This window comes from Penicillium citrinum, assembly GCF_028827155.1.
Source record: "Penicillium citrinum strain IBT 23319 chromosome Unknown utg000009l:1.0-4274883.0:1.0-4276374.0, whole genome shotgun sequence".
Classification (NCBI taxonomy): domain Eukaryota; kingdom Fungi; phylum Ascomycota; class Eurotiomycetes; order Eurotiales; family Aspergillaceae; genus Penicillium; species Penicillium citrinum.
Genome location: NW_026622694.1, coordinates 2,677,896 through 2,699,446, shown reverse-complemented (window position 1 = coordinate 2,699,446; position 21,551 = coordinate 2,677,896). Strand labels below are relative to the sequence as shown.

General features: G+C 49.0%; 8 protein-coding genes across 8 annotated transcripts; 5 read left to right on the top strand and 3 right to left on the bottom strand.

Annotated features, from left to right (window-relative positions):
* Window positions 1–1,653: 1,653 nt before the first annotated feature.
* Window positions 1,654–4,003, top strand: N7469_010483 (acetate--CoA ligase; the record flags this gene model as incomplete). Its single annotated transcript, XM_056649388.1, has 6 exons — window positions 1,654–1,680; window positions 1,791–3,035; window positions 3,092–3,352; window positions 3,407–3,536; window positions 3,601–3,875; window positions 3,941–4,003. 6 exons carry the CDS (start codon window positions 1,654–1,656, stop codon window positions 4,001–4,003), a joined length of 2,001 nt encoding a protein of 666 aa, XP_056496519.1.
* Window positions 4,004–4,559: 556 nt separating this feature from the next.
* On the bottom strand, window positions 4,560–4,764 carry N7469_010482 (uncharacterized protein; the record flags this gene model as incomplete). Its single annotated transcript, XM_056649387.1, is given in 2 exon segments — window positions 4,560–4,630; window positions 4,641–4,764. The coding sequence occupies 2 exon segments, from the start codon at window positions 4,762–4,764 to the stop codon at window positions 4,560–4,562; spliced, it is 195 nt and encodes a 64-aa protein (XP_056496518.1).
* Window position 4,765: 1 nt separating this feature from the next.
* N7469_010481 (uncharacterized protein) lies at window positions 4,766–11,743 on the top strand (the record flags this gene model as incomplete). The annotated part of the gene is made up of 7 exons (XM_056649386.1): window positions 4,766–4,862; window positions 5,213–5,323; window positions 5,663–7,670; window positions 7,711–9,424; window positions 9,618–9,854; window positions 9,917–11,575; window positions 11,630–11,743. The coding sequence occupies 7 exons, from the start codon at window positions 4,766–4,768 to the stop codon at window positions 11,741–11,743; spliced, it is 5,940 nt and encodes a 1,979-aa protein (XP_056496517.1).
* Window positions 11,744–13,449: 1,706 nt separating this feature from the next.
* On the top strand, window positions 13,450–13,989 carry N7469_010480 (cell wall mannoprotein 1 family protein; the record flags this gene model as incomplete). Its single annotated transcript, XM_056649385.1, has 1 exon — window positions 13,450–13,989. The coding sequence occupies one exon, from the start codon at window positions 13,450–13,452 to the stop codon at window positions 13,987–13,989; it is 540 nt and encodes a 179-aa protein (XP_056496516.1).
* Window positions 13,990–14,210: 221 nt separating this feature from the next.
* Window positions 14,211–15,233, bottom strand: N7469_010479 (uncharacterized protein; the record flags this gene model as incomplete). Its single annotated transcript, XM_056649384.1, has 1 exon — window positions 14,211–15,233. The coding sequence occupies one exon, from the start codon at window positions 15,231–15,233 to the stop codon at window positions 14,211–14,213; it is 1,023 nt and encodes a 340-aa protein (XP_056496515.1).
* A 998-nt stretch (window positions 15,234–16,231) lies between these two features.
* N7469_010478 (alpha/beta hydrolase) lies at window positions 16,232–17,218 on the top strand (the record flags this gene model as incomplete). Its single annotated transcript, XM_056649383.1, has 1 exon — window positions 16,232–17,218. One exon carries the CDS (start codon window positions 16,232–16,234, stop codon window positions 17,216–17,218), a length of 987 nt encoding a protein of 328 aa, XP_056496514.1.
* A 22-nt stretch (window positions 17,219–17,240) lies between these two features.
* N7469_010477 (fungal specific transcription factor domain-containing protein) lies at window positions 17,241–19,247 on the bottom strand (the record flags this gene model as incomplete). The annotated part of the gene is made up of 1 exon (XM_056649382.1): window positions 17,241–19,247. The coding sequence occupies one exon, from the start codon at window positions 19,245–19,247 to the stop codon at window positions 17,241–17,243; it is 2,007 nt and encodes a 668-aa protein (XP_056496513.1).
* A 1,030-nt stretch (window positions 19,248–20,277) lies between these two features.
* Window positions 20,278–20,781, top strand: N7469_010476 (SGNH/GDSL hydrolase family protein; the record flags this gene model as incomplete). The annotated part of the gene is made up of 1 exon (XM_056649381.1): window positions 20,278–20,781. The coding sequence occupies one exon, from the start codon at window positions 20,278–20,280 to the stop codon at window positions 20,779–20,781; it is 504 nt and encodes a 167-aa protein (XP_056496512.1).
* Window positions 20,782–21,551: the final 770 nt, after the last annotated feature.

Sequence of the window (21,551 nt, the reverse complement as noted above, 5' to 3'; positions counted from 1 at the left end):
GGCCGACGATCTAGCCCGAGGGTCCAGCCCGATAGCCGGGGGGAATAGGCGAGGAAGTAGTACTACGTACATATTATAGTAGAACCGGGTCCATCCGCGATGCAACTGGTGAACCCGATTCAACCGTCCCATCCTGATGATAGTCGCGGTACCAGGCACCGAGAGAAACCCCCCCCTCGGTCCCACACAGCACCGTCGATAATTTCTCACCCCCACAATCCTGGCGGCTTCCACAATGAGTGGGTGATGATGGTATGGAGGACAGTCCGGACCACTCACCGGTTGTATGTATGTAAATGCAAATGTCGCGAGGTGGAGACGAAGATGTGTTTGAGGTGGGAATGTTCGTTGTTTTGCTAGCCTTAGCGTAAAAGTTATCTCTTTCTTGATCAAAGTGGCCCGTACACATTACCCTTTCAGTGTATGTAGTATTTAGAGTAAGATCATTTCCGAGATGTATTGGAGGGCACTCGCGGCAAGAAAAAGAAACAAGTAAGAAACTTGAGAATGCAATTTCAATCCTGAAGGGAAAATAAACTTCCACGCGGCTCGTGAGCTGCGAAGTGTGCTTACTCAGCCCTCCCCCCCCCCCCGCACCCGTGACGATCCACGAGCTACAATTGTGGGATGTACAATCTACACATCTAACGAATACGAAATCACGAGTTAACCCTGTGGATGTTACAAGTATGCACTAGGTAGGATGTTTCGGGTCCCGGTTCAAGAAGAGAACAGATAATTGATTTTCTGGGCAATCACAGTTCATCCGGATGATTGGATCTGGGGAATGCAAAACCAAGATCCTCGGTCATCGGAGAAAGGGGAATGACGTTGATTACCTTGGCTATTCTCACGATCTGGAGAGACACTGAGCAGGCATGCCAATACCCGTGGAGGAGGGGGGGGGGGGTTGAAATTCATTTCGGACAAATGGTTCTCACAGATTGCTAACCTTTCGGGGAGACGAGCCAGTCCGAAGGAGGAAGACGGTGGATGTGTGCGGCCCAACAGTGCAAGGTTTCCCCGGGGCAACGGAAGCAGTCCCCCGCATGGCCGAGCTTGATGACCTGAGATGAGAATGGCATAGTAGATACAATGATATAGATTGTATTCAATATATATTCAATATATATATGTATAAAGGTAATATATAAATATAGTCATTATAAATATATATATATATTGTTAAAATACGACTAATTACTATCAGCACTATTCAATTCTAGGATATCTTCCATATTAGTACATACTCAGTGCTGTACGCACGCAGTGACAGCCCCGCCGCATCCAGCCTTGACCCGAATCGGTGACAGCCTTTCTCCACTCCCAACTTCTACTAATATTTCCTCCCCGCCACGCTTTGGGCTTTTCTTTTTTTTTCTTCTCCTTCTCTTCTCTTCTCTTATATTTGCTTGGATCATCCTTCCTAGAATTTTGCTTTCAAACTTGGTGAGTAACTTCGCAAAATCTCGTGCGGTTCCCCTCCAACTTCCGCAATGCTATCGTCATTTTTACCCTCTTCCTTTTCGTTTCACCGACGCTAACCTTCCATTGTCCACCAAGCAGATTGGTTTGCGCCGATCCCGTTTCCCTTTCTCTTTTTCTCTCCCCACACACATCATCTCTTACGATTGAGCTTCGGAGCTCACAAACATGTCGGACGATCGCAAGCCCTCTGTGGTAAGTTCTTCTTGAATACGGCCATCCCACTGCCTTCTTTTTTGTTTTTCGTTCAATCTTTCTTTCGCTTCACCTACCCACCAACTCCTCTGCTCACATTCGATACTTAGGTGCTCGAAGCCCACGAGGTCGACACTTTCCACGTTCCCAAAGCTTTCCACGACAAGCACCCCACAGGCACTCACATTAAGGACCTGGATGAGTACAAGAAGCTCTACGAGGAGTCTATCCGCAGTCCCGACACTTTCTGGGCTCGTATGGCCCGTCAGCTGCTCACTTTCGACAAAGATTTCCAAACCACCCACCACGGCTCTCTGGCCAATGGCGATAATGCTTGGTTCGTCGAGGGTCAGTTGAACGCTTCTTTCAACTGTGTCGATCGTCACGCTCTGAAGAACCCCGATAAGGTCGCCATCATCTACGAGGCTGACGAGCCCAACGAGGGCCGGTCCATCACATATGGCGAGCTGTTGCGGGAAGTCTCCCGTGTGGCTTGGACTTTGAAGCAGCGTGGTGTCAAGAAGGGTGATACCGTTGGTATTTACCTGCCCATGATCCCCGAGGCTGTCATTGCCTTCCTTGCTTGCTCTCGTATTGGTGCCGTTCACTCCGTCGTTTTTGCCGGTTTCTCCTCCGACTCCCTCCGTGATCGTGTGCTCGACGCGAACTCCAAGGTTGTCATCACTACCGATGAGGGTAAGCGTGGTGGCAAGGTCATTGGTACCAAGCGAATTGTCGACGAGGCTCTGAAGCAATGCCCCGATGTGACCACCTGCTTGGTCTATAAGCGCACTGGCGCGGAAGTCCCTTGGACCGAGGGCCGTGATATCTGGTGGCACGAGGAGGTTGAGAAGTATCCCAACTACCTTGCTCCTGAGCCTGTCAACTCCGAAGACCCTCTGTTCCTCCTGTACACCTCTGGCTCGACCGGAAAGCCCAAGGGTGTTATGCACACAACCGCCGGATACTTGCTGGGTGCCGCCATGACTGGCAAATATGTCTTCGATATCCACGATGACGACCGTTACTTCTGCGGTGGTGATGTCGGCTGGATCACTGGTCACACCTACGTGGTTTATGCCCCACTGCTTCTTGGTTGTGCCACCGTCGTTTTTGAAAGTACTCCTGCCTACCCCAACTTCTCTCGCTACTGGGACGTCATCGAAAAGCACAATGTCACTCAGTTCTACGTTGCCCCCACTGCTCTGCGCCTTCTGAAGCGCGCTGGTGATGAGCACATTCACCACAAGATGCAGCACCTGCGTGTGCTGGGTTCCGTCGGAGAGCCCATTGCTGCCGAGGTTTGGAAGTGGTACTTCGAGTCTGTTGGCAAGGAGGAAGCTCACATTTGCGACGTTCGTCTGACCCTCATTTAAATCAATTTCGATGTGTCTGCTAACAAGATTTATAGACCTACTGGCAAACTGAGACCGGCTCCAATGTCATCACTCCTCTGGGTGGTATTACCCCTACCAAGCCTGGTAGCGCATCGCTACCCTTCTTTGGAATTGAGCCTGCTATTATCGACCCTGTCTCTGGAGAGGAAATCACTGGTAACGACGTCGAGGGTGTTCTTGCCTTCAAGCAGCCATGGCCCAGCATGGCCCGCACAGTTTGGGGCGCCCACAAGCGGTACATGGACACTTATCTCAACGTCTACAAGGGCTACTACGTAAGTTGATCTGCTCCGTTCTTGTCTTTTATCTCTTGCTGACTTTATTTTCAGTTTACCGGAGATGGCGCTGGTCGCGATCATGAAGGTTACTATTGGATTCGTGGCCGTGTTGATGATGTCGTCAACGTTTCTGGTCACCGTCTGTCCACTGCCGAAATTGAGGCAGCGCTTTTGGAACACCGTAAGTCAACCGATGATGAGGGAAATTCCATTTTATTTTGATCAAGTTCTAATCGTATATTTAGCTATGGTTGCCGAGGCTGCTGTCGTTGGTATCGCTGATGAGCTGACCGGCCAGGCTGTCAATGCCTTTGTTGCCCTGAAGGAGGGCAATGAGACCAACGATGAGGTTCGCAAGGACCTCGTCATGCAGGTCCGCAAATCTATTGGACCTTTTGCCGCCCCCAAGGCCGTTTTCGTTGTTGAAGACCTCCCCAAGACCCGCAGTGGAAAGATTATGCGCCGTATTCTGCGTAAGATTCTGAGTGGGGAGGAGGACAGTCTTGGTGATATCTCTACGGTAAGCAAACCTTTTCTCCTTTTTAAAAACTTCGTCTGCTCGAACATGGCTAACTCATTCCTCAGCTGTCTGATCCTAGCGTGGTCGACAAGATCATTGCTACCGTCCACGCGGCGCGTCGCAAGTGATTGGACAAAATGAATTAAGAAAATAATATCTGGGTCTATGATTTGACGATAATGACTCGGTGGAGAATCTACTTTTTTGGGACTTTCTCCTCCGCCAATGTTGATTCACATTGTGCAGTGACCCGTTTGTGGGGGATATCTGCCCCGGCTCTCTGGCGTCCGAAATTGATAATTGGTCTTTTTCCTGAGTCGTGCCTATTTTGTATTTGAGATTCCCTGGTCGTTCTGTCCAGCAGCGATGTGAATATGATTTCTTTTTCTTTTTATCAAGGTTTATCCAACTAATATAGTTGTGTGCCTGCGTCTACATACTACATATATGTAGCACTTTGTATTGTAGATCTATTTCCTGTTTCGGAGGATAGCTCTGGCTGTTTTCGGGCGGAACTCATGAGGGTACATCTAGACTAACTTCCATCTAATAGCGAGAGAGAATCACCGGGTCTATGAAATTAATCATTATTTGGCTACCTGCCTATTATTACAGCTTCTCATGCAGCTGCATATCTAGTTCGTTATATTAAGCAAAGCAATTGACCTCGGGCATCTATACGCTTTAAGGCACCAGCTCACGTGACGGAGCACAGTTGCCCGGGCTGACATAAACACTTCTGCCGCCTGCCTGAGCTGGACACACTTTTCTTGTCGCGTCCGCTCCCTTCATTTTCCACGCGCTCTTCGTTCTTCTTCACTTTCACCTCTTTTCCATCCATACCCGGAGCGCCGTATGAACCACTAATTACCTCAGCTCCAACCGACATCATGTCATTCGGCTTTGGAGGTGCAGGTTTCGGCCAGTCCAACAATCAAAGCTCTGGCTTTGGCACCGGGTCTGGATTCGGTACTAGCAACACTGGAGGTAGGTTATCTCATCTCTTCTTCTCCCATAAGTTTAGCGTTTTGTTTGTTCCGCATTTGCGTTCTTGAATTCCCCCACTTCTCTTTCACTCCGTACCCTTCATCCTTGTTTGGCTCTTCGACCCTTCGCTCTGTCGGCAACAATCTGGTGCTCCCTGACTTCGACCCGCGATGGCAACATGACACGCGCAAGGCCTCCGACCTCCTTTTAACAGCCTTGACCGTGCCACTCGACAATCCCCGCGGACTATCTCGATGCTCAGTGACGCCCGCGACAACGGAAATGGTCTTGTTATAACGGGCCTGCTTGAAAAACCAGTCTCTGACCGCGATCCCTATCCCGTCATCTAGGCTTCGGCTCCGGCTCCGCGACACCATCTGCATTTGGTGGCAACACTAGTAACACGAACTCTGGTGGCGGTTTGTTCGGCAACACCTCCAGTAGCTTTGGCACTGGCGGAGGTACGTGCTCGGTAATCGGGGAGACTCGCGATTCTCTTCGTTCAATTCTTTCTTGGTTATGGTCTACAGCCCCGCGGCATCGATCGAATTCCCTTTCCCGATACTTCGCTCTGTACTTGAGCCCGATGGTGTTACTTGCGTTTGGGGCTCACTGAGCAGCCACGCTTTTCAAGTTGGCTCATGAGCTGCCAATGGAGTCTCGACTATTTTCCAGGAATTGAGCGATTTGAGTCCCGAGGCATCTTGATGTTACTGGACTATAGTTTTGCTATTTGATTTTTTTCTTGATTTCTCTCGCGCATCCCTCGTTGACATCAACTAACGTTTGTCGTCGTTCAGGCTTCGGCGCCAACACTCAAAATAATTCCGGCTCGCTTTTCGGCGGTCAAAACCGCACCAGTGGCTTTGGCTCCACTAATAACAACACCGGTGGAAGTCTCTTCGGAAGCACTACAAACACTGGAAATGCTGGGGGATTCGGTTCCAGCACGGGTGGTGGATTTGGATCAGGAACGACAGGTGGTTTTGGCTCCAGCGCCACCAACACTAATACTGGCGGTGGTCTTTTCGGTGCGAACAAGCCTGCCGGTGGTTTCGGCTCGACTGGAACCACTGGCGGATTTGGCTCCAGTAACACCGGCGGTGCTTTCGGCAGCTCGACCAACACTGGCTTTGGAGGTGGCGGAACAGCTCTAGCTGGCGGTGCTCTGCCTCCTTGTGATGGCACTGGATCTACGCCTTTCAACGCTTTCACTGAAAAGGATACCAACTCCAGTGTCATGAACCATTATCAGAGCATCAGTTTCATGCAGCCTTACAACAAGTATTCTTTTGAGGAACTTCGACTTGCTGATTACGAGAGAGGACGTCGTTTCGGCAATGGAAGCAACCAGGCTGGTGCATTCGGCTCCTCCAGCTTCGGTGGAACTACTACAGGTACTGGATTCGGTTCTCAGCAGAATACTACAGGATTTGGCGCCAGCACAACCCCCTTCGGCGCTGCCAACACCAGCGCGCCCTCGACTTTCGGATCTACTCAAACTACCGGGGGTTTCGGCTCTACGAATAACGCCAACCCTCTTTTCGGCGCAAACAAGCCTGCGACCTCAATGTTTGGCGGTGGCACCGCAACCACACAATCTGGTTCTCTTTTCGGAGGTGGTACAGCTACTGCTGGCACTGGGGGTGGTTTCGGAAGCAGCACTGGCACTGGGAGTGCCTTCGGCGCGAACAGCAACACTGGCGGTGGCCTCTTCGGTGGAAATACACAACAAAACAAGCCTGCTTTCGGTGCTACCGGAACAGGCACTGGCTTTGGTAGCGGCGGTGGATTTGGGACTCAACAAAGTACCACCAACACAAACCCCTTCGGTGGCAGTACTACCGGATCTACTGGGTTCGGCCAGCCAGCACAGACTGGCACCAGTGCATTTGGTGGTGGTCTAGGAGCTAATCAGAACCAAACCCAGAACAAATCTCTGTTTGGCGGCGGTGGCGGAAGTGCTTTTGGTACGAACACTCAGCAGCAGGGTACTGGCAGCTCATTGTTCGGAGGCTCAACAACCCAACAGCCTGCTACCGGTGGTGGTCTGTTTGGCGGTGGTAACACTCAGACTCAACAGACAGGTACCGGATCGCTTTTCGGAGGCAATCAATCCCAGCCTGCTACTGGCGGAGGTCTCTTCGGCGGTCAGAATCAGACGCAGCAGAAGCCCGGAGGCCTTTTCGGGGGTGGAACCGGCTCTACTGGAGGTGCATTCGGTGGCCTAGGTAATACTCAACCCCAACAGCCCGCTAGTGGAGGCTTGTTTGGTGGCCAGCCACAGACACAGCAAAAGCCTGGTGGTCTCTTTGGCAATTCTACTGGTACCACTGGAGGTGGCCTCTTCGGCCAGAGCAACAACACCCAGCAAAATACAGGCTCTTCGCTTTTCGGGAACCAGGGCCAGCAACAACAGCCAGCAAACAATAGCTTGTTTGGCGGATCCCAGCCTGCTCCTCAACAGTCGCAGCCTGTTCCTGGAAGTTTGACTTCTTCCCTGCTCGGTGGAAACCCTTACGGCAGCCAGTCCATCTTCTCTGGTCTGCCAACTCCTGATGCACCTTCCCCTGGCCCTCTAGCCACGCCTCTTTCTTCTAGCTTGAAGCAGAAGCAACGTGCTCCCCTTCCTTACTCCATCACCCCCGGTGGAGCCAACCGTCTGTCCACTCCCCCGAAGCGCCAAGGATACGGCTTCTCCTACTCTACATACGGCTCGCCTTCCAGCTCGACTAGCACCCCATCTGGGTTCAGCAACAGCCTCCTTGGTGGCGCTGGTAGCGGTAGCCTTCGTGGCAGCATTGGGGGGTAGTTTCGGTCGCAGCTTTAGTAAGAGTTACTCTACTAGCAATCTCCGTAAGACTTTCGATCCGGAGTCAGATAGTGTTCTTTCTCCTGGAGCTTTACAGTCTAGTGCTGGACGCAGCAATGGTGGCAGCATGAAGCGTCTTACAATTGACCGCAGCCTGCGAACCGATCTTTTCGCTCGCCCCGCCAGCACCTCCCCAGCCCCCGCCGTCACTAACGGTGACGATTCGGTTCACTCTGATAAACTGAAGAAGAAGGTCAGCTTTGACGCTACGTCTTCCGCTGCATCTGGAAGCGAGATTGTCCGTGTGGAGGAGCCTAAGAGCCCCGAGCCCACCCCTCAAGAACTGGGATTCTTGCGCTCTCAACGTCGCAGTGGTAGTCTCAACGGCATTGACGGACCCGGAAGCGAGCCTCCTGAAATGGAATCCATCAGTCACGATCTCGCTGTGGTTCCTGAAAATGGCGAGCCCGTCCCTGCCGGTAGCTCTTCTGTCACCCGTCTCTCCTTTGTGCCTGGCTCTGATCCCAAACCTGGGGAGTACTGGATGAAGCCCAGCCGTAATGAGCTCAACAAGATGACCCGTGACCAGTTGAAGCAGGTTGTCGACTTCACTGTTGGCCGCCAGCACTGTGGTTCTGTTACCTTCGGCGGCCCGGTCGACCTGACCACGGTTGATTTGGAAAACATCTTCGGGAAAATTGTTGATATTGGCGTTCGTAAGATCACTGTCTACCCCGAAGAGGCCGTCAAGCCACCAATGGGCAAGGGTCTTAATGTTGTTTCTACTCTTCGCATCGAAAACTCCTGGCCTCGTGGTCGCGACAAGAAGTCGCCTCTCCCCATCACCAGCGGTCCTTTGTTCGACAAACATATCGAGCGCCTCCAGAGAGTCACTGACACTGAATTCCTTAACTATGACAAGCAGACCGGCACCTGGACCTTTAAGGTTCCTCACTTTACCACATATGGTCTGGACTACGATGAGGACGATGAGGGTGAGACTCTCGATCAAAGCACTCTTGGGGCAGGTCCTGATGACAACCGTACTCCCAAGGCTGCATCTGACCACCCAGCGAGCTTTGAACAATCTGCAACTTTCTCTATCGACGAATCATTCGTTGGCTCCATGGTTGGTGTCGATGACGACACTTTTGACTTCAAGAAGCGGAAGCTGGTACCTGGTTCCTTTGGTAGCCAAGCTATGGAGATGCAAGATGAGGAGATGCATTCCGAGGGCGAGACCGAGTCTTTTTTAGAGGAAGGCTCCACGGGTTTAGCTACTGAGCATGATGACGATGTCACTCAAAGCCAGCATTCTGGCGACTTTGTAGTTGGATACGATGAAGATCAGACAATGGACATGGCGGGTTCATTTCCGAAACTTCATCATACCGTGGAGCGTGAAGACTCCCAGAGCACTGACGGTGATCTGGATACCACCCACCCTCTCAAGCAATTTGGCACTCCTCCCAAACCTCGTCTTGATCTCAGTGGAGACTGGGCGGAGCAGCTTCAGCGCACCATCAGCCCTCGCAAACAAAATCGTGATGCCCTGCGTGAGATTCAAGCCAATGCCTTCGCCGATCGAGATGCCCTGAATGAAGCCTCGTCTGAGCAGAAGTCGAGCGGGTCTCCCAAGAAGGGCTTTGCTAACAGTATCGACTTGATGAACTCGCTGTTCCAGCAGCCACGGAAACAGGGCGCACCTTCGCCTGCGAAAGCTTCCAAGGCGCAACCCAAAGGCTTTGAGGTTCGACTTCCCTTCTCTGTTTGCACATGATATTCCTTCAATCCATTGTCTTACCTATTCACTATGCTTCAACACTCACCTTACCCTGTTTATCCTTTGATCTTGTACTTAGGTTTCCCTCACGTTCACAACCCCATGCAGATAGTTAACTAAATTGAGAATACTCCGAGCTAAATTCTTGTCCTATTTCCAGTGGCCCTACAACAAGCAACCCAAGACCTTTGCTGGTGATGCAACCCAGATGAACCACAAGGACGCTGCCTTTCACGATTCTTTCAAGCCTCGATGGGGTCCTATGGACTCTCTCGTGTGCGCAAAGAACGACTTCACCGAACCAATCTCCGATGTCAACACTCGTTGGCAAGAAAGCTTTTCCGTCTTCAGTGAGGGAAGGGATATTGCCATTCTCAAATACCATGAAACAGGTGATGTATGGAGTAATCTCTCTCTTTTTTTCTTCCTGTAAAGACGTTGTGACTGACATCCACTTAGTCTCAGGATATGCTGAATGTGCAGAAGCAACAATCCACCATCGACCGCGTTGATGGGACCCCATTTGTCCGGCTACCTAAAATTGACTTGCGCCAATTTGCATTTGCGCCATCCCAGGATGAGGAGCGATTGGTTTGGCAGCTGGCTAACATCTTGTTCAACGATGACATTGAAGATGATATTTCTGCGGGTGTGCCCCCTGCGCTCCGATCCCAGTTCGCGCATCGCATTAAGAAGGATCGTTTGACTCGCTTATGGGAGAGCATCATCCGTGAAAAGCATGCTCAAGCTCTGGATTCAATGGATTCCGCCGAGGAGCGTGCCATCTTCCTCCTTTCTTGTCATCGAGTTGAGGAAGCGTGCAAGGTTCTTGTCGAGAGCCAGAACTTGCATCTCTCAACACTCGTCGCCCAGATCGGCCGTGATGCCACATCACAGGCTGAACTAGCGAACCAGATCGAGGTCTGGCGTCAAAACAATGTGCTTTCGGAGATGACTGAGCCTCTGCGTGCTCTCTACGAACTTGTTGCGGGTAATTGTCTCCGTAGCGAAGGCAAGACTGGCGGTGCTTTGGAAGATCGAGCTTCCACCTTCGTCTTCACTGAGCGCTTCGAGCTCGATTGGATCCAAGCCTTCGGTCTTCGTCTTTGGTACGCTACCACTGAGGATGAGCCAATCGAGACTGCGGTATCCAAATTCCTGGACGACCTGGGTTCGGGCGTCGAGTCTGCCTTCCCCCACCCATCTCACGAAGCTAGCTCCCGAGCATCCCTTCAGCCTGGTTCTGATACCTTGGGTCGTGAATCCCCTCTTTGGGTACTGCTTAAAACCTACGCGGCCATCAGGGGCGATAAAAAGGTTCCTCGCGTCTTCTTCCCCGCTGCTATCCTGCCAGAGTCTCTCTCTGGCGATCGTCTCAGCAATCGTCTTGCTTTCCAGCTTCACCATGTCCTTGCTGCGGCTGTCGGCAAGACAGATGCAATTCAAATCGATCAGCATCAAGCCGATCGTTTGGTTTGGGACTATGCCTCTGAACTCATTGCTAGCGAACAACTGCAGCTCGCTCTGTTTGCCATGCTACATCTATCTAAAGCCGAGGATCGCAAGCGTGCTGTGCAAGATACTCTGGCCCGCTTCGGCGCCTCTCTTCCCGACCCTACCATTGCGAATGGTAACACACCCGACCCGGCCTGGCAATACCTCGTCACCGAACTCCAGCTTCCTGAGTCCTGGCTCTGGGTCGCCAAGGCTCTACAAGCAAGGGCCAGTGGCGACGCTATTCGCGAGGTGGATGCACTCATCCGTGGCAAACACTGGAACGATGCCCACGGCACTTTCTGCCGAGTTGTTGGCCCGACGGCCGTCATTTCGCGTGATTATGCAACTCTCGAGCAGCTGATCACGGGCTTTGGTGAAGGGCCGGAACGCAAAATGCGCGGTTGGTCTTCAGGCGGTGGCATTTATGAAGACTTCCTTCGTCTCGCAACTGCCACTCGTGGCCGCAGAGACCCGACCCGTCTGACTCGCTTAGTGAATGCCCTCGTTTCAATGGGTGATCGCATTCGCAACGGCTCGGGCATTGATGGGTTGGAAGAGCGTGTTGCCTTCAAAGAGATGAGTCGTACTGTGGCTGGATGGATTACCCAGGAAGATGTTAAGGTTCGTCATTTCTCTCAAATATTCTACTTGGACTCATTTACTAATTCCTCGCAGTCTGTCGAAGCGTCCAAGATCCTTGGTCTGCCTTTGACCGGCGACTCTCGTGTCCTTCAAACCGTTGAGATGAGCCGTCGATACTATGGTATTGTCATGGCTAGTGGCTTCTAGTTAGCGAGGTATTGCTTTTACTGTCACGGACAGTTGCATATTTGATTTCTTTGCTCGTCGCTGAGTCTTAATGTACTCTGATTTTTGTTTCTACAATTTCCTTTGTCTTTGATCACGATATGAACTGTACTCTATTCATCTACCCCAAGAACTACTTACTATTTATCGCCCCTTTCCGTAGATTATGTATTGTATAACTACTAGCTACTTGGGTATTATTTCGTGAGGCATGCGTAAATGGTAATTGGGATGGTAGGCATAGATAGTCCCGATGTCTCCCACTAGTAACTACTATTTAGACTGTCCGAACAGAATCATCCTGATATTGCATTGTGCCAGTAGACATCAATGATCCAGATTTCGGCGTGAACAGAATCACGATCGTTACTCTTTCAGAGTCCCAAGACAAATCATAGACCGATTATCCCATCAAATCCTGAGATTCTTGCTTTTCAGCCTATTCTCCCACGCCGATGAGCCAATTGTGATTATCATTAGACCTACGATCACCTTGGCATGTTTAGGGCCGAATGCCTTGCTCTTGTATAAGCTTCGGCCTGATATCCAGCCTCTGCAGAGTTCGTTTCAGAAACCGCCTGCGCTCCTTTAATGACCTTTCCCCAGAATAACACTCCGCAGAGAATCCAAATTTGTATCTCGATTTTGGGGGTTACCACTACTTACTATTCTGAGTTTTTCGAGCGCGGAGGGATTGCTCATCCATTGCGAGGCATTTTACTGAGTAATCATGCAATCTCGGATGCACGCTCGTGCTGTCCTTGATGCAATTTCCCTGTGAATATCAAATACACTCGTAGAGCAGAAACAGTTCAAGTTTGAAAACACTCAATTTAGTAGATTCTAAGAAACCATGCTAGACCTAACCATCTAGAAATTGAGATCAACTGGTTATACTGAGTCCATAAAATACCCCGGAAGCTCTCAATTGGGTGCCCTGCATGAAACATTTTCTTGATGAAAACCTTGATGGCAATGCTCGTGGGGTATGGGGTAGGGCCCTGGCATAAAAGTGGGTTTTGACGTCGATCCGTAGCCTTGAAAGGGATATGTGCCCTGCGAGCCTCAATTTTGTGGTGAAGTCCTGAAATTCGGCATGGACTGGACTGGAATGCCCCCTGATCCATGACAGCCCCAAACTATTAGCTTGTTGATCGGCGCTGAGCCTAAGTAGCTCAGGAACAGCTATGAGATACCTTGGGTGTGGCTTTTCTTGCCTTTTGGGGAGAAGGAAAGATAGTTATATAGAAACACACACGCAATAGACTGGTATTGTAACTACCGCCATCAGTAGGTAGTACAGTAATGTAGTACTATTCTTTCATCTTAAAGTTGGTTCTCAAACATTTCAAGTTTTGAGGTCTAGCCTTTGAAGCCAGTCACGTCACATTATACTGGATCGAGCTAATTGTTCAGACCCAAAAACCCTAGACAGCTTCACAAGATATGCCTCATTCCTTACACCTCCCGGTGCGCAATTTTGAGAGGTTTCAGTAGAAAATCTCAAGACGAATCAATAGTACTTTCTGGCCGCTCACCATCAAAGTAACACATGATTCTCGGCTATATAAAGACCGATAACTACTCCCCTTCTCGATATCATTCCATTCCAACTCAATCTAATCCAATCCCACAATTTTCAACACCTTTCCTTTTCGCTAGTAGCGGATCTACAACTTTTCTACAAGATGGTTGCCACAAAGTACCTTTTTGCTGGCCTTACCTCGCTCGGTCTCGCTCTCGCCGGCGGCGCCTCCGACATTCAGTCCAGTATCAATGATATTCAGAAGTCAATTGGAACCCTCAGCTCGACCTTGAAGGGATTCAACAGTGATAGTGATACTATGGGCACGGCATTGAAGCTCGAGGGACAAGCCAAAGACCTGCTCAAGGAGATTAAGGATGGCAAAGAAACTGCCAGCAAGGTCGACACCCTCAGCTCCTCCGACTCCGACAAACTCGAGGACACTGTCGATTCCTTGTCTAAGTCCGTCTACTCCCTTCTTGATAGTTTCGTCGACAAAAAGCCTGTTTTCCAGAAGGCTGTTCTCGGTGGTTCGGCCGATGGTATTGTTGATCAGGACCTAAAGGACCTGAAGGAGGCTACCGATGACTTCGGCAAGGCTCTCGAGAAGATTGTTACTGGTGATTTGAAGAAGGATGCGCCCCAGATCCTGAGTGGCCTTGACAAGCACTTTGACGATGCTATCAAGGCTTTCTCTTCTTGAGCTCCGACTGCAATATGTGGTCTTGTTTGGCTGCGAGTTTTACACACTGAGCCAACGATGGATGAACGTTTGATGTATTGAACCTGGACCATGTTCTACATTTTGATGACGAGGGTGGGATTTTGTACCTGTGAAATGATGATCCGAGGGAATAAATATTTCAACAATATCACATATATTTGAATATCCAAATCAACCTGCGGGCAAAATATTCCAACAGTCTAATGGTCGGCTTGATTGACAACCATCTGGCCCCTGTCTTCGTGTAACATACTCCTTTCCGTAGTGTCCTTCTTTCTAATTCCCAGATATCCTCCTATGGGATCATACAACACGTCAAAGCCTCTGTAAAAGTGTCTCCCTGTGTTAATATAGGGCTGCTTTTGGTCCGACTTGGTGACAGTCACTTGATCCGGTACCAGTTCATCCTCCTTGTCTCCAGTGGTGAATTGGTACCCATCGATATACGGCTCCTCCGATCCAAAATAAACTGTGATATTTTGACCGTCTGTGAGTTTCAAGACAGGCCGATCTGGATGGGATTTGCTTGGAGCCTCGACGACATCCATAGGCACAGAAGGTGGCAATGTGAGGTACGCTCTCGAAATCCCAGTGTCAAGGAGTAAAGTGCTGTTCTGGCATGGCACACCATTTAGACTGATACATCCAGCAGTCTGAGTCCAGTCTCTTGGGTCGTCTGTCCAAGAATGATTCAAAGCAAGTTTCACAAATCGGAATCCTTTTGTGTTTTCGGCCGTGAGACCGATGGTAATTCCTGCATCATGAATTATATATCCCTCATTCAGACACTCGGACCCATCGGCGATGCAGCCATCTTTAAGCGGTTTCTCGTCAATCGAGTCGATATTGATGAGTGAAACCTTATCAGGAGTCCCCTGTGGCTGATGGTTGTACTCTCGACCGAACCCAACTCCCATATACCGGATATGGGTGGGCATTGGGGTTGGCACGGCAGACGTTCCATTGGGCGATGTTGGACAGGAGCTTCCATCCGACTCCTTATACCAAGGGCAAATGACACTGGCAGTTACTGCTAGTACGGGAACAGTGGCTGTCACATTCGCTTCGATGAAGGAAATCTTCTTTGGAATCCAATTTCCGCTGGATAATTTGTTGGAACTACTATAGTATTGCCAGCCCTTTGGATACCGCGACGCAGTTTCGGGGTCGTAGTCTGCCATGTCCGATGCAGAGACTAAAAGCCCAGTAGATCCTGTATCCATCGTGGTGTTATATAATTGATCGTCGCCGTCCAGTTTGAACAAGACTCTAGGGGCGTTTTTCCACGGAGGCGTATTGGGTGATACATTGCTGAAAGGTAGAAATCTCGAAAGAGTCGATGAAGAATAGCGTGATTCAAGCTTAGAGCGTGGTGCTGCTATTACAGCCGGATCGTGCGAATCTGCCCGCCATGTTAAAGAAAGGGAGATCAATATTGTCGTTACAAGACAAGCTTGTAACTGTGGCAGGAACATCGTGGATGCTATCAAAACTCGGCCTCCCCCCCACAAATCAGCCGGTGAGTGATATCTAGGATGGCGTTTTTTTTCCAGGAATGATGCATCCATGAGCCATTATGGGAGGTAAATGAAGTTAAGCATCAAGATGACCTTTTTCGGAGCGGGTTTTCCCATTCCGATCCTTCAGTGTTACACACATTCAGGTTCTAGTTACACCGCATGTCTTTATGCAGCAATCTGTGCAAGGGATTGGTACATGATGCTATCAGACTTACCAGAAGTAAACTGATTCATCCAAAAACATATTCAGAGAAACCAAACAATCCCGCTAACTGGATGGACCAAAGTCCTGTATGGCGACCCCTGCTTATCATTGGTCCATCGGGGTTAGGATGAAATTGACCCGCTTTAATCGGCGATAAATTGAGGAGTTCGACGGTGGAAAGAATGATTCGAATATCATTGGGACTCGTTGCTCCACTCATTGAATCTAATACATCATCATAATACCGCTAGCCGTCTCCATCAATCCTGCATTCGGGAATTTCTGGACAGTACGCTCATCTATGGACTAGGACTTTCGCATAACGCCGATAGACTGCCAGTAGGAGAGTGTACTATATAATTTCAGGGGGTTCTCAATTCATGAGTTCGACTCCGTGACTTGAAATAATTCCTTAATTGGAGGTTCATAATCGCGGGCTGTATTATCAGATCTAGGAATACCTCCGAGATTCATATCTTCTCTGAACATAGTCAAAATGCCCTCACATGGCCAATACACTACCGAGAAAGTGAAATATTCCTCTCATGGCGAGACCATCGCGGGGGTTCTCTTCACTCCGACCAACGTCACGAAACCACCAGGCGTCGTGGTCACCGGTCCATATTCCTATGTGAAAGAGCAAGCACCGTTTCAATATGCCACCCGTCTCGCTGATGAGGGCTATGCGGCGTTGATTTTTGATCCACGTACAGTTGGCGAAAGCACTGGCGAGCCTCGACGACTCGAAAACCCGAAAATGAAAAATGAAGACATGATCGCCGGTATTGACTACCTATTGGCACGCGACGATGTCGATCCATCTCGACTCTTTTTGGTCGGAATCTGCCAGGGGGGTCCTCAGTCTCTGGATGTAGCATCTTACGATGACCGAGTTGCTGGTGTTGCCTCGGTCACAGGATACTATCGAGACCATGAGACCGATGTCTATATGATTTGTGCTGGATGCGTCGCATGGACGCCTGGTGCGGACATAGCAGCAATGAGCATGCCCACTACAGAACAGGGAGAGGCCTTATATCAGGCACGGATTAAACGAGCTAAAGAAGCCCGCGAGCTGTACGACAAGACCGGGGAAGTGGTCTATCAGCCGCTGGTTGATCCAAAGGCCGCTGACCCGGATACAGGATCACTTGCTGGTCTTCCTGGGCCAGTAATTTGGTCCTGGTATGGGCCATGGACATTGAAGGGATTTGAAAACCGATACGCGGTAATGAGCGACCTGGATCACTTCGATTATACCACCGTACCTGGAGTCGCGCAGCTGAATAAGCCGGCACTGCTGATTCACGGAGATAACTGTATGAATGGGGCGGCAGCAAAGCGCCACTTTGATTCTATTCCCACTAGCCAGAAGAAGTTGATCTGGAACAACGAGGTTTCGCATTTCCAGCACTACGACCAGCCGGATTGCGTTGATCGTAATGTGGGAGATATTGCAGCTTGGTTCGCCGAGGTCAAATAGAATACAGTTGACAAAACATATATCAATTGGATTTATTAAGCTCGTTCATCAAATTCCAAAAGCTGGAGTCTGAGAAGTCCCCTTCAAAATTCCATCCATCCAGCATGTTCACAGTAGGCGCATCCAAGTGACTCGGAAATTGGTCGAGCGCGTTGGCAACTGGCATTTGAGGTATCGAGACATGGTCGAAAAATAAATCATGGGTAGGACGCGGAGGTAAGAGTGTGTCAAAGGGGAGTTCCGCCAGTTGCCCATGAGATGTTATATCCAAGTCACCTTTGATAGGAAGCGACATAGGCCCTAGGTCTGGTAATGGTTCTCCATCATCTTCAGCGATTGGAATAGTGCCCAGCCGGTGCATTAGAGTATGGTACAGACTGCACACAACACCATACGCTGACGCGGCCATAGAATTAGATTGACTAATATTGCCCAGCCTTTGCATCCCTTTCTCAACACACTTGGTACATTCCAGTAGCTGTCCATCATCCAGGATAGGGGAAACAAGACAGATTGCTGCAATAAGAACAATCGAATCGAAAGAGGCGTAGACCGGATTGAACACTTTGCGGTGGCGTGGCTCTGTCCGAGCAAACAATCTTTCCTGGGCCATAAGAATGGACTTCGCAGCCTTCAGAGCTTCTGTGCGACTATTGACAAAGGAGAATATGAAAGGTCGATGAAGTGCTAGAATGACCAGATTGATGAGCGACCATAAGCCATCTCGGGCCATAGGTAGCCATTGACATCCTGGTAATTGATCAAAAGTCGTATTTGGGTTGACCAAAAGACACCAAGAGGGCAAAAGCTTCATGTTTGCTTGTATGGCGGTATGGATGTTTTCAACAGTGGTGTAGTCTTCTGGTTTTGCACCGTTAGCTTCTATTTGGTGAATATCCTTGAAGTATCGATAGGCCACGTTATAACCAGCCATGATGATGTCAAATGGTCGAGGTGGATCAATCTCAGTTTTCCAATGTGAAAATAAATCTTGTCGCTTTGTTTCGTCCTGTATTGTCCGAGCATATTCGTCAATTTGAATATCAGTAGCAATTGGACGGCCAAGAACGACTGCCATATGAAGATCCCAGATATGCAGTACTACCCAGACTTTATGACCCACGAGACTGAAATTTTCTCTCCTGGGAGTTGCCCCCTTTGGAGGCTGATCGGCGACGATCCGTCCGGTGTGCAAACCAATTTCCTGTGCATCGCGGATTGCTGCCCCAAGTGCATGCCAGGCTTCAATAACCTGACCACTACTTTTCAAGAACGATGCTCGTAGCAGGCCTGCTTGTACCGTAGCAATAGTTATACCCCTCTTTCCAATGAGTTCGAGGAGCTCAGCACTTCTGTCGCTATATTCAATTCCAAGATCGACAAAGGTCATATCAGCCATGGTCATCAGGGGACTGATTGCTTCATCATGAGGGGGGTGGAAAAGTAGGGCATGCGCCAGGACTTGAAACAAAAGTGCTGGGAATACAATAGTTTCGAGCGCCAGTCTTTCAAACCCTGCCTGAAGGTCGGAATAAGAGGTCTCTTTCCATAAGACTAGCTGCTTTCTGAAAGATTCCTCGTCAAGTAGGTCATATTGCCAATTAATCTCGACAAAGAAAGTATTAATCAAGCGGTCAATGCATGTCTGGGGAGGAAGTTGGCGGACTGCTTCTTTGAACTTCCTGTTAGAATCACTTCCTATATTGAGGTTATTCGTACTAGTACGAGGACTAGACGAGCTGCTCGTAGTAGGCTGTCCACCATGGAGCTCAGCGGTTCGCAAAAGGCTCATGGAATTGTAATTTCCATGGCTGGAGTATCCAAAATCTCGGATCTTGTCTTGGAGCTGTTTGGGAATCTCGGTGTCCGACGTAGTGGTTTGGTATAGTAAAGCATCTGACCCATTGATGTCGCGGCTGATGTCCGAAAGGCCACTCCCACTGGCACCGCTCTGAGGGGTTTTCGGTGGTTGGCAGCTCTTTGATTCGGCATCATATTGGCAGATATCCTGCGGTCGCCAATCAGTCATAAAGTCATTGTGCATTGATTAAGAAAGTGCACATACCTGGGTACCTCGCTTGATACAATTATTGCAGGGAGTGCGACGGTCACACTATTCATTTATTAGTGAGTCTTTGTTAAAGAAATTCTGAGTTTCTCTACCTTTTGCTTGCGCCGATGGCATTCCGAGCATGACTTGACCACTCTATTCCTTGTACGAGATTTCCGTTGTCCGTTTATCGAGTTTGAGTCTGACCTAGATGGTCTTGATGTCATGATGCACAGATATTCTGCGAGGGTCGTGTACTTCACTCGAAGAATGTGAAGATGCAAAGACAAGAGAGATGTCCCAGGGGAATGTTGGCTTTCATTCTTCATCTTTCCACCGCCTACCTCGCCCACCGTAAGCAATGAAGATAGTCATCTTCTGTGTCTTCGAAACAAATAAATCAAACGATTTGATCATGGGCACTCGTACTATGCAACAATGATATTTTTGGCCTAGTTTTGGACTCGATCAAGCTCTAATTTGAGGTAAATTCGGTCTCTATGCCAGTTCGCCGAAATTTATAAGCGACTCTAAAATACTTCGCCCCTTCAATTCTGACTCCATCTTTTTTCAAGTCACAGCGGATACTGAATTGCAAGGTTACGGTTTTCCATTGAGGAAAATGCGACAATCGTTTATGAAGCCGCCCTGGTGTTTTATCCGTGGTTCACACACACCTGCTTCTATGTGAATCGATTGTCCGACAACGGCTTTCCGTGCCGAAGGTCTATAATGAACTTGGCCCCTGAGCCCTCTGCTTCATTTCACCACCAAGGTAGATCAAGTTTCACTATTCCTCCAAGAGGATGCGATTGCTGAGATATATACCAACGTTCAACTGATTTAGCATATGATCAAGAGGCGACATTACACCTCATGCCCCGGGGTGGATCTGTGACTCAAGGTGTTGGGTCCTCTCGTGGGACCGGCTACAGGAGGATCACTTGTACAACTTCTTAGTGATCATGACATCAATGCACGCATGGTGGGCTCTCGTAAGGATGGCACTATGTCTAATAGTGAGCATGAGGGCTGGCGAGGTTTTCGAATCGATGAGATTGAAAAGAAAGCTAAGAAGTCGGTGCAAGATCTATTTCCGAATATTTTCTTGGTAAATGTCGGCTCTAATGACTGCTTGCAAAGCTTTGATATTGACAGGGCCGGAGAACGCATGTGTCAAATGATTGACTTTCTTTGGCTGGCATGCCCTCAGTCAACAATTCTTCTCTCTACGTTACTTGTCAGTGCAGACAAAAAAGTCAGTTCGATGGTGATAAGTGTAAATGCTCAAATTCGGGCATTGGTGGAAACGAAGAGTAGCGAAAGGAGGAAGATCCTGCTGGTGGATATGTACTCACCAGACGGGCCCGATGCTCAATGTCTTGTTGATGGCATACATCCTAACAATCAAGGCTATGAGAAGATGGCCATACTATGGCTTCGTGGCATGCAAGAAGCCAGTGATGGGGGTTTCATCGACTTAACGAAGTACAAGTACCATGTAGCACAATAGATTTTATGAAAATTCCATCTGTACTGTACAGCTTTCTTTCGAAGGGAGCTATCTCGATACACCAACGCATGATTTACGTCTACTCGTAATATCCGAAAGATGCATCCGGGGCACTTCCGCTATCGTCGAACTAGTAATGCTGTCGGGAGCTCGATTTCGGGACCGAGATGATACGCTGAGATTGGCTGCACGAAGATCCATGATAAATAATAGTACTAGTGTGCCACCATTAGCGATGAGAAAATCATGACCAAGTTCTGTAAATAGTTGAAAAAGCAAACAAATAAACATTGGAAGATCTAGAAAATTTAATGAACTGGTGTACGCTTGGTGACCAAACTATCAAAGTTAAAGAACTCATTCGTGGCATGGAGATAACCACGCAATGGAGGATTGATCTGAGGACTTATTACCATAGAAAACTCAAGTTTGAAAGACTTTGATAACCGGCCTTGAAAAGTCTGGTAGTATTACGAAGACGGCCTTGATAATCTACGAATTTCAGTGAGGATTCGAAGAAGACTCCGGTATTTCCAAAAATGAAAACAGCCACAGTCAGCCCTCGTCAGCATTTACGTCCTTCATTTCTCAACATGAAGAGAAAAAGATTTCGAAGAATGAAAAAAACGGTTGAAGAGTATTTTGCCTGCGTTTTCATGTTCAAAATAGATATAGAAATTCTCCCCACAAGAGTGGAGTACTCTGGGCTATGCATACTAAATAAGGACCAAAAAAAAAAAAAGAAAAAGAAAAAGAAAAAGAAAAGAAAA